At 42.3% G+C, this 12265-nt stretch overlaps 1 protein-coding gene across 8 annotated transcripts in view; it reads left to right on the top strand.

Annotated features, from left to right (window-relative positions):
- The window catches only part of ATXN7 (ataxin 7), a 121095-nt gene that overhangs the window by 16759 nt on the left and 92071 nt on the right, over positions 1-12265 (top strand). For 7 of the 8 annotated variants that reach the window (XR_002829365.1, XR_002829367.1, XR_002829366.1 and 4 more), the window contains exon 1: positions 83-475. The exons of the other annotated variant lie outside the window; for it this stretch is intronic. Coding sequence is in view for 3 of the 7 variants with exons in the window: in XM_014456114.2 (XP_014311600.2) it covers positions 367-475 (109 nt within the window). In the remaining 4 variants the exon portion in view is untranslated. Of the gene's footprint in view, positions 1-82; positions 476-12265 lie in introns of those variants that run through there. 8 annotated transcript variants of the gene reach the window in all.

Here is a 12265-nt window from a genome sequence, read left to right as displayed (position 1 = left end):
GCAGGCTCCGTGCCGGCTCCCCGGGCAGGGGACGCGCGCCCCCGCCTCTCCTCCCGGCGCGAGGATGCTGCAGGAGGAGGAGGCAGCGGGAGGACGCGCGGAGCGTCTGGAAACCTGGTCTCCGAGGGGCTTCCCGTGATGGGCGCGTCCTGGAGCCTCCGGGAGGCCTGGCGCGGGGCGGCGGCTCAGTGGTGAGCGCTGGCACCTGCGGGAGTTCGGGTCTGACCTGGACGGAGGCCGACCAGGGGAGGAAGGAGTTCTCCGCTTCCGAAAGCAGACGCACAGGCGTTCGGGGGCCCTGGAAAGGAAACTGGCCACCTGCAAATTTCTGCTGGCAATCCAAATGAATTTTGAACTTTAAAAAAGATGGCGCGTTACCTGTGCAGCCTTATTTTTATGGAATTTGAGTTACAAAGTTCAACAGGATCATCACACCTGAGGAGCGGTTGGTCAGATTTTTTTGTGAGCTGCCAAGGTGTGTGTTGGGGGGGGCGGGGTGAGGGGTGGAAGCATATCGTGAAACAAGTGTATATAGTGCCCTAAAGGTGAAAGTCTAATTATTGGTCAGTTTTTAATAAAACTGTTTGGTAGAAGAATACTGTAGGGAAGTATCTGTAGCTAAAGGTGTGCCTCCCAATGAAAGTCAGGTCAGCCATCTAAACTGTCAGACTTCCTTCAGATTTCCTTTGTGTTTTTGTTTTGTTTTGTTAAATAGTCACATTTGCTATCTAGTTAATGCCTGTGCCAGGCCTGGGCACACTGGTCAGAAAGAACTTCTGAGGCCAGTCCACCTTTGGTTCAGGTCGAGTTATTTTTTTTCAGTGGTACTATGGACAAGGCCTCGAGTGGCTGGTAATCCAGAATATTGAGTTTATATTCCCCTGTGCAATGTTATTTCTCACATGTAGCCATTTATTTTGGTATAGTTACTGCCCAGGGCACAAGAATAGGTAGAACTTTGGCAAGTGGAACATATTAAAGTCCAGAGTTGGCCCGTTGTTACTGTCTTCACATTTATTGTGTTTAGTGCCGATCTTTTCTTCACATCCACTGTTTTGGTTTTTTGAATTGGCCACTTGTTGGCCTCTTGGCACTAGGAGGAAGAGTGATTCCATTGGCAGCTCTCTGAGAACTTCCTATTGGAACAGATTATAGAGCAAATTAGTTGATTTTGAAAATGAGAATTGCTGTTTGCAAGCAAAGGAAAAAGAGGGGGAAAGCACAGGACTTGCTGGTGATGTTGCAATAGGAAAAGTCAGTTGTTAGTCCGGTTTTAGTGTTGAATTGGCAGCTTGCCTGGGCTTAAAAAATTAAAATCACTAGGTGGCAACTCTCATAGGAAGCAGTCGGAGTGGAGCTTTAGAGGACCTGACCTACACTTGTTCTTAGTTTTCATTCTCTGGGTGTGGATACATTTCCCATAAAGGGTTTCTAAATCTATGTGAAAACAGCATGCTAATTATTGGTAATTTCTCTATAGAGGGTGAGTACGTGTGTAAATGTTTCACTGGGCAACTGGGTCTGGACTGAGACCCACTTAATTTAGTAACCTGGACGCAGTTTCTGTTGTGTTTGTTATTTTCTGCTGGGACATAGTCATTATCAGGTTTGACCATGAAGATCTAAGACCTCTGAACTACCATCTTGATGTGCAGAGGAGTAATAGATTTGGTTGTATGTGATTCTCACCAATCAAATTAGTCGGGACTGTTAGGGGTGCCATTTTTTTAAACCGCTCTAACCATTCAGGGGATGCCGAAGTGGCTAGCTCATCTGAAACTCTGCCTGCCTGTTTGGAGTAGAGACTGAAGTTTTTAATTCAGTCAGATCTTGATTCATCTGGGACAGTTTAAAAATCCAATCATCAGAAGGTTCAGCACTCATCCAGTGGGCCTTTGTTTTTGTTTTTTTAACAAAGCTTATATCAGGCTGCTTAAGAAATGAAAATACATTTAAAAATTATCAAAAATTATTAGACAATTATCCTTTGTCTTTGGTTACATTATTTCCTACCAAGAAACGGTGTTTTGGAATTACATCCATACGAAATTCCTCGTCAATGAGGTTAAATTGAGAAGAAATGTGTAGATAACTTGATTGTATGAAGTATAGTGGAACCTCGTTTCTGGAACTTAATGGAAGGCTGTTAAAGAAGCGATTTGTTTGAAAACTGAATCATTTTTCCCCATTAGAAAGACTGTAAATTGAATTAAACCCATTCCAGACCCCCAAATGATTCCTATTGCTTTAATCTGTCTTATATGCAATACCTGTCTAATGCGCTGTTTAATTTATAAATAAACACTTCTTAAATTTAGCGAACCACCCCCTACTAGCCTTAAGGGAATTTTCATATATCACTGCCTCTGAAATGCTATCACTGGCTAACTGCTTTTCCTTTATCCAATCAACACCAGTTTTTCTACTTATTCAATTGCCTGTGATTGCTGTTTTGTGAGCACTTTCACACCCTTACAACATTAGCACTCTTGATGGCTTCCTTATGTTTTAAAATTGTGCTAATCCTCAACTTAACCAGCAGCAAAAGCATTCTTTCCTTTGTTACCTGAGAGAAGCTTTTTTGTCTTACTGAGATATCAGCGTGAAAAGGTTGTCAGGTTGAAAACTGAAGATTTGGTTGACAACCGAGACCTTTTTTTTTTTTTTTCTGTGAACAACTTGGTCAAGAACTGAATTGTTCCAGATGGGAGACGTTCAAGAACCGAGGTTTGACTGTACTAAAAGTCAGACTCTCCATCTTGGAAGATGTCCTGAAATATGGAGTGGAGTTCTTGAATTCTCCTCTAGTTCATGATTGAGGACCTACGAATTAGAAATCTGGGTGTGAGAGGAGGATGCTTAACCTTGAATTAGTTCTTTCACCTCTCAGATTCTAGCTTTCCCTCTTTGTAAAAGGAGATAATACAGTGGGGCCTTGACTTACGAGTGTCCCAACTAAGGAGTTTTTTGAGATACCAGTTGTGTCTCGGCCGATTTGATAGAGTAATTTGAGTTAATGAGCTCCTTAACGAGCTCCTTAACAAGCTCGGTCTCCAAACGAATTAAACTCGTAAGTCAAGGCCCCACTGTACCTACTTCCCAAGGTTGTTGTAGGGGTTGCAATTTAATTAGATAATGTATTGAAAATTACTGTATGCTTCTTACAGCCCTTTCAACTGCTGGTAGTCTGAGACCTGATTTCCTAATTTGATATTTATCTAGGTCAGGGGTTTTTAATCCAGTACTTTAATGGGCTTCAGGGGGTCATAGTTCCCCTGAAATTGTATGCAAAATAGTATATATGCCCACTTTCTAGGGAAAGTATCCACAGCTTCTCTTGGATTCTCAAGTCCCCAGATTTAAAATTGCTAACCTAAGGTCTCGATCTTTTTTCCTCTTGTCCTTTATTTTGGCCAGTTTCCTCATGGCAAGATTGCCCAATGGTTATAGCTGTGGGAAAGGTTGGATTTATTGATTTATATGGAAGTGAGATTATTTGAGGTTTAGCTGATATATCATTCCCTCTTCCAATTAATAAGTAGGCACATTTTAGGATAAGATTTCAGTTATCTTTCAGAGGTCAGCCTGTTTTTCATCTTCATCCTCATACTTGTATTGCCTTGTTTTCTTCTAATTTGTAACATTAGTTGATTGTACAGTTGATTTTGGTGGAAAAAGATTGATAATACATTTGACTTATTTCAAATGACTGAACTCAGAAGAGAATACCTTTCTTTTCAGGTGATTTGTGAAATTCTAGAGTTCACAAAATTATATTTAGATGAACTTAATTGGTGTAAGTTAACTAATTAGGGTTTCTGTATTAGTCCCTGAACATATTGGGAGCCTTTAAAAATGAAAACATTAAGTGCCTTAATTTCTTGGAAATTAAAAAAACAAACCTATATGGTATCCTTGTGGGTGTCAACAGTGTTTTTGGAAAATAACATTTCCTTTGGGATGCTATCCCTAACTTCTCTTCAGCTTGTTATACAATATCAAAGTAGCCCACCCTTTTCTTCTCCAGACACTCTACCTATCACCATGTGAAAGCATGTATTATATGTTGGCTTTCATTAGAGTGTAAATTCCCAGAGGATACTGGCATGGCTGACTGACATATACAGGATGGGGCAAAAGTACATTTACAGTTGTTCCTATGGAAAATAATAATTAATAAATAATTATGCAAGAATAAACTCCATTTGGCATGCTCACAACTGTAGACCTACTTTTGCCCTATCCTGGATTTAGCTCCTGCACACTGCTCAGTAAATATTTGCCCCCAAAATGAATGCATTGGGCTGTCCTGAAGATTGAACTGAGTCACTCAAAGATGAGGGGTTTAAATGACCAATTTTCTATTGTGTTGTGACTTAGTCTGTGGATGGAGAGGTGTGCTTTATGGCCACTGGGGAGGCCAGAGGCTGTCTTTCCGCAGGTCCTGTTGCTGTCTGTCCTGAGTTTAGCACTCCATTTACACTTTCCTGAAAGAGTGCAGACAGGACATCACCTCTCTTATCTCTGATATTTAGGTAAGGGCATAAGATGGCAACCCAGGCTGATGTCCACACTTGATGACAGGTGATTTTTTCTCATAATAACAGGGACATAATTGAGCCTAGGGCAAGATGGAAAAGAGGCTGGTTGGCACCTACTGGCAGTTAGGTTTTAAAAAAAAAAAAGACAGACTGGGGAGGTAGGTTAGCCTCAATCAACACAGACTGAGTCAACGTAACAATACCACTTTTTTCTTTCCTAGGTAAAAAAAATAGTTTGTAGTTACCTGAAAACAAATACATGGATGTTTGTGTGAAGTACTGTTAAAGTAACTACATTATAGGCATAAAACCCTCTCCCTGAAGTTAAGAGCATTTTTATTTTTCTCTAGGGTTTCTTTTCTATTTTCCCCTTCTTTTGTGTGTGTGTGTGTGTGTATGGACAATTTGAAATTTATAAAAATAGAGAAACTACTGTACTGAGCCAGCCTCCTTTTATCCATCACACAGCTTAAACAACTGAGTCATGGCCCAATCTTGTTTCATCTCTACCCAGCTCCCCACAGTGAATTAGTTTGAAGGACATCCCAGACATCATATCATTTCTTTTGGTTTTCTTTCTTGTTTCCATGGACTTCAGCTTGTCTCCTACACAATGGAGCCTTAAAGTGCTCTGCACCTTCTTTTCAGGCATGCCAGGCTGCCATTTCTCATCTCCCCTGTGAGTGTGTAAGGGTTCTGCGGGTGACAGTGCTTACCGACTGCCTGTATCTCAAGTGGGGTTTGAAACTGAGCCTCAGACAGAAATCGGTGAGATCCAAGTTCACTGCATCAGAGTCACAGTAATACACATTTAAGAAGTACGCAGGTGATTCTGTTGCAGATTGCCCACACTTGATGCTCACCTGGATGAACATTAGGGCTGCAGTGACAGCACCCTTGCTGGCAATTCCTATAGGAAATTCTCTGCTTGTAAAGTCAGCAGTAACCTACAAGTCAAAGTCCCCCACCCCTCACCCCCTTGGAGACCTAGAGAGACTCCCCTATAGCAGGAAGTCTTTCTCCTGATTGTGGCACCTTAGCTATTTTAATGCAAACTACAGCCTGTGGGCCAAATCCTTCCTGCAGGCTAACTAAGAATGTTTTTTTAAAATATATTTTATTGATATTTTACAGAGAGGAAGGGAGAGGGATAGAGAGTTAGAAATATCGATGAGAGAGAAACATGGATTCAGCTGCCTCCTGCACACCCCCTACTGGGATGTGCCCGCAACCAAGGTACATGCCCTTTACCATAATCGAACCTGGGACCTTTCAGTCCACAGGCTGACTGAGCCAAACCAGTTAGGGCTAAGAATGGTTTTTACATTGTTGAATGGTTGAAGCAAAAACTCAAAAGATGATTATTTTATGACATGAAAAATATGAAATTCAGATGTCAGTGTCCATAAGTAAAGTTTCATTGGAACATGGCCACGTCCATTCATTTGCTTATTGTCTATGGCTGTCTCCATAGGATGAATAGCAGAGTTGAGTAGGTGGGACTGAGACCTTACAGCCCACCAAGTCCAGAACGGGCTGTCTGGGTCTTTACAGAAAAAGTTTACTGTTGTTGTTCTAATGGATCCCTTGGTTAACGAAGGGAAACTCAGTCTACAGAATTTGATTCTAGTACTCTTTGAATTTTGTTTTGAGAGGGTGAATCTTCAAAATAGTAAAATCTATTCTTAAACCAAAAGTTTATTCAATATTGAAGAGATATGTCGAGCTAGAGAGAAATAGAAGGAGAAAGAAACGATTTTGTATAAGAAGGTACCTATATTTGTTTGCTTTTGTCATTCACTTCCACTTCCTTGGGCATATACCTGTTTTAGGACAAAGCAAATGAAAGCATCAACAGAGCTGTTACTGTCCCAGCTTCCAAGAGCCTTCAGCTGTGAAGATGTTGCTTGGCTTCTATTAAGTCCCTGATGGTTTGTAAATATTCTAGTGAAAGAATCTAGAACTTTTATGGGCTTTTTAAAAGTTTACGGAGCTCACATTCTTCAGAATTTCTGCCATTGTGCTGGCTTAGAGAAGCTGAAACCCTGTTGGAGGTTTGGGAATTATAAGGGGATTCACCAGGAAACAAATCTGCATTTTGATTGATGAAGAAGTGTACAGTGTCCTTAGACTTGCTGAAAAGTGCAGCGCCTGGCACAATCCATGCTGAGCTCCTCAACCTTCAAGGCTTCTCAGTTAATGGAAACCATGCATATTACCTGCAGTAGTAGGATGGGGTTCCTAACTGTACTGTATTTAGGTTTTTTAAAAATATGTATTTTTATTCATTTCAGAAAGGAATGGAGAGGGAGAGATAGAAACATCAATGATGAGACTCATTGATCAGCTGCGTCCTGCACACCCCTCAGTGGGGATCGAGCCCACAACCTGGGCATGTGCCCTTGACCGTATCGAACCGGGGACCCTTTAGTTCACAGGTCACTGCTCTATCCACTGAGCCAGACCGTCTAGGGCTCCATTTAGTTTTGATTAGTTCTTGCACATTCTTATCTCAGGAGGGAAGTGTAAGGAATTTATGCATCATTATTGAGTATGACCTATATCTTACATTGTTTCACTTCTTCCTTATAAGGACATCCTGCTTCCTCGTGTCCACATCTCACAATGTTCCTGTATGTGGACAGCTTAAATTTGGTGAGAACTTTTATTCTGTGCCAGCACAGGTTTGACCTCATGTAATCTTCACAGCAATCCTTTCATCTAGATCAGTGATGGCGAACCTATGACACGCGTGTCAGAGGTGACACGCGAACTCATTTTTTTGGTTGATTTTTCTTTGTTAAATGGCATTTAAATATATAAAATAAATATCAAAAGTATAAATCTTTGTTCTACTATGGTTGCAAAGATCAAAAAATTTCTATATGTGACACGGCACCAGAGTTAAGTTAGGGTTTTTCAAAATGCTGACACGTCGAGGTCAAAAGGTTCGCCATCACTGATCTAGATGTTACCATTATTCCCATTTTACAGAGGAGGAAACTGAGGCTCAGAGAAGTGAGATGCCTTACTAAGATCACAAAGCATGTAAGAGGCCCTGTAACCCAGATCTGCCTAACCCCACAGCCCACATGCTGTATCCTCTGCTGTGCTGACCCATTTCAGAATGTGCACCCACTTCTCATGAGCTTGAGCAGGTTGCTGTGACCTTTGTTTTCCTTACACTTGGCTAGAAATACTGACCTTTATCAAAAAAAAAAAAAAGAAAAGAATTTTAAGTAAACATGTCAGAGCTTTTTTCTTCCTATGCCTTACAACTGTCTATATGTTGTATTTAGCAGTTCTTCTAGAAAAAATAAATATATATTTATATCCTATATAATCCTATATAATAAAAGAGAAACATGTGAATTGACCATCCCTCCTCTATGCTCACCAGGCAGTCAGGAGTATGCAAAGTAACCTGACAAAGATGGCGGGTTAATTTGCATACACAGGTGCCAAGTGGCCTGGGTCCTGGGAACATCCTCGGGACCCAGGCCGCTCCTAGCCTGCAGGCCTGCGTGTAGGCCCTGAGCGTCTGGGGTCCCAGAATGCCCCTGGCCACTCCGGGCCTACGGGCGCAGGCGCCAAGTGGATGTTTCCGCCCCGTGGCCGCTTGCGTGTGCACAGGCGCCAAGCGGTGGCCTGGGGCCACGCCCCCCAGCCCAGCGCCCACAACAAGGGGCTGGCTGCCGGCCTCGGGGGCATGCTCCCCGCCCCCCGGCGGCGGGGATACGCCCCTAGCCCAGTGGACACAATGCAGGGGGCCCTCTGCACATGAGCTGCAGAGGAAACACCTTTTCTTTTTTAAAAAATATATTTTATTGATTTTTTTTTACAAAGAAGAGGGCAGAGGGATAGACAGTCAGAAACATCGATGAGAGAGAAACATCGATCAGCTGCCTCCTGCACACTCCCCACTGGGGATGTGCCCCCAGCCAAGGTACATGCCCTTAACAGGAATCAAACCTGGGACCCTTCAGTCTGCAGACCGACGCTCTATCCACTGAGCCAAACCAGTTCGACTGCTCATTGGCTAAGCTCCCTGTATGCTGCTACTTGCAGTGTTCTTGGTAACTTGTGTTATAAGAATCCAAGAACGTGGTCTAGGGTTTTTCCACCATACTCCTGGAGGAAAAAAACAAAGGTCTGCTGCTGGAGGGGCTAAGAAATGTCATATCCTGCCCTAGCTGGTTTGGCTCAGTGGGTTCAATTATGATCAAGGGCATGTACCTAGGTTGCAGGCTCCTCCCTGGCCGGGGCCCAGGTGAGGGTTCATGCAGGAGGCAGCCAATCGAAGTGTCCCTCTCACATTGATGTTTCTCTCTGTCTTTCCCTCTCTCTTCCACGCTGTCTAAAAATCAATGGAAACATCCTCAGGTGAGGATAAAAAAAAAAAAGAAAGAAATGTCACATCCTATGAAAGCTATACCTTGAAAATGCCTAAAGAAAGTTGTCATTTTTTCATGGTGAAGGGACTGGAGTCCCTGTTGATGAAAACACCTTGGTGGCTGCGATAGCTGGCAGTGGCTGCAACAGCGGGGTGATGGGGCTTGCGCCTTCCCCTGATCAGCCCGGTCGCCTCCCGCAGAGGGAGGCTAGACTGTGGCTTAGGCCTGCTCCCCAAGGGACATCCCCTGAGGGCTCCCAATATGTGAGAGGGGGCAGGCTGGGCTGAGGGAACCACCCTCCCCCCCTCCCCCATGCACGAATTTCGTGCACTGGGCCCCTAGTGTGTGTGTGTGTATTTAGGGGGAGGGGAAGCCTGCAGTTTGCATTGGAAGTAATTGGCTTTTTAAAAAGATTAAATAAAAGATAAGGTTGCAGAAGATAGCAAACAATCATCTGGGATTTGTGCCATTAAAAAAATTCTTTAAAAAAGGAGAAGTGAAATTTTACTATTTAAATAGCATTTCTCAGTACAAGATTGCTTTTAATCACATTGATATTCAAAGTTTATGGCAGTATTTCTAATAAATGTGCCCCTCTGATTATAAAGTATTTTTTGATTGAACTTCTAAGGAGAAAAGGAAGCCTGTTAGTAGACTTAACAGTTGGAGTTACTGTACTTTTGAGAGAAAAGCAGAGGATTACATTTATATTCATTTTGTACAGCAGGGAATATTATAAATGAGCAAGAGAAAGAGAAGAATGGTTTTTGCATTTCAGGCACTCCTAACATAAAACTAGGTTAAATGTTCTTGTTTCTCTTTGTAATAAAGACCCTGCTAACATGAAATGCTTTTTCTCTTATATATAAGCTTATGGCAAGGACAAAGTAATAGTGTATTATCAATTAGATTCACAATCTTAACACAGGAAATATTCCCCTCCCAGGTTATACAGATGTTTCCCACAGTTCTGAAATCCAAATATTGCAGTAGGAAAAAAGAAGAAGAATGCTTTTTAAAAAAAATATATTTTATTGATTTTTTACAGAGAGGAAGGGAGAGAGATAGAGAGAGTCAGAAACATTGATGAGAGAGAAACATTGATCAGCTGCCTCCTGCACACTCCCCACTGGGGATGTGCCCGCAACCAAGGTACATGCCCTTGACCGGAATCGAACCTGGGACCCTTGAGTCCGCAGGCCGATGCTCTATCCACTGAGCCAAACCGGTCAGGAGAAGAAGAATGCTTTTAGCCGGTGGTCCTTGGGCTTTTATATTAGAAGCCAGAAAGTTTCTGCAGCAAACTGAGGACCAAACAGAGGTGCTAGCATTTTATAATAAATATAATTAGACACATATAATTCTTACCACCATAAAAATAGAGGGCCGGTGTTTTGGAATAAAGGACAGTCCTTTAAATTTGAAGAAAGTTTAGGTTTAGGAAAGACTTATTGCATTGTCCTTATTTTTCTGTGTGTGTGTGTGTGTGTGTGTGTGTGTGTGTGTACACTTTCTGGAAAGCAGTATGTATTTTGGTTTTTGAGAAACACTGCCTTAAATCAGCTTCCCAAAGTAACTTCCATGCTATCCCACTTCTATGTGCTATTAGTGGGTGTTGTGCAGAAAGGGGTTCCATGTGGTAAGTTTGCAAAAGGCAACTTTAAGAGGGAGGCAGTATGTACTAGGAACTTTAGTTTCGTAATTAAAACAGATTTGGGTTCAAATTTTATCTCTACTACGTGAATAACTTAAGGAAATTTCCATAGTTTTGCTCAACCTCAGTTAACTTACCTGTATAATGGGGATGATGGTGGTACCTCACAGTGTTTGGGAGGATTAAATGGCATAATGCAGGTTCAGCACTTTGTACAGTGTCTAACAGTAATTCAACAAATGATAGTTGCTTATTTGATTATTTTAATAATGAGAAGACAGTATTATGAGCAGGCCTCTAATCAAGTGGGCAGCCAGAACTTTCAGGGGAGCAGCAGGAAGTGCAATGCCAGTTTTCCTTTAGCAGGCAACCAGTAGACAGTGAGGAAACTGCAGCATGCTTAGGAAAATAGAGTGGCAAACGAACCCCAGTTTCAAGCTTTCTTGGACTCTAGTAAAAATGAGAAGTAGGAATTGACATTTTTGATTTCCTCTCTGTCGTCTCTGTGGACCTGCAGAGAGAAGCCCCGTGTAGGTATTTACCTTCCTGCTTGTAGAATCGCACTGCTCCTCCTCTGGAAGCCTGTAGTTTGTGTTTCTTTAGAGAGCTGCTTGCGGTGTTTTTACAAACCTCTTTTTCTGGGCAAGAAAGGAAATTATAGCCAACAGAATAAAGTCATTCTCACTAAGGTGGGAAATGGATCAAAGATACCTGATTTATAAAAAATACATATTTTTATAGATTTCAGAGAGGGAGAGAGAGATAGAAACAGCAATGATGAGAGAGAATCATTGATTGGCTGCCTCATGCATGCCCCACACTGGGGATCAGGCCTGCATCACGGGCATGTGCCCTGATTGGGAATGGAACCGTGACCTCCTGGTTCATAGGTCGACTGAGCCATGTTGGCCGGGCAGATACTGATTTTATGTATGTGTTGTGGTAGTCACTGGGGGTTTCATAGGCAGTCCCTGTGTGATGAGGGAATTTAGAAAATTTCCTCTTAAATTCGGAAATTTGCTATTTTAACTTGAATCAATTCTTCATTTAAGTTACCTTGTTCTGTTTGGAAGCTATGTAGACAGATTTTTTAATGGGGAAAAACATTATTGTTGTTGTTGAAGTTAGTACATATTCATGAAGGTCATCATTCTGTATAATTCCACTTTGGACCAATTTTGAATCTTCACTTGCAGGACGTGGACTTGGGGCATTTCGTATTTGATCAAGTAAACCCATGTAGATGCTTGAGCACTTCTTGAAGGCAGGACTCCAACTTGCCAGCCAGGTCATTTTGCTTCCTGACAAGATTCAGACGCTGTCATTAGGCAGGCCTCAAGATATTTTGTCCTGTGTGATTCCTGCCTTGAGAATTCTCTGGCTGTTTCACCTTCATTCATTTCGATTTTGTCCCACAAGCATTTGACAGGCACCTTCTCTGTGCCGCTTGCTGGACTAGAGTCTGAGGCCACAACTGCCAACAAGGCAAAAAAGGCACAGCCCTAACCCCCAAGGCAGGCAGTTGGGTTAGCAAAATATTTATGGAGTCACCCATTAAGAGCCAGGTTCTCTGATGAGTGTTGGGGATAGAGTGACACAGTTCAGAAAGCGCTCTCTGCCCTTCATGGAATCGAGACAAGGTAAATGCCTCAAACGTTTTTTTAAGGAACTGTTGA

This window comes from Myotis lucifugus, unplaced genomic scaffold (genome assembly GCF_000147115.1).
Source record: "Myotis lucifugus unplaced genomic scaffold, Myoluc2.0 scaffold_55, whole genome shotgun sequence".
NCBI classification, from domain to species: domain Eukaryota; kingdom Metazoa; phylum Chordata; class Mammalia; order Chiroptera; family Vespertilionidae; genus Myotis; species Myotis lucifugus.
The sequence above is the reverse complement of the archived record's forward strand: the minus strand, read 5'-3'. Positions and strand labels throughout refer to the sequence as shown.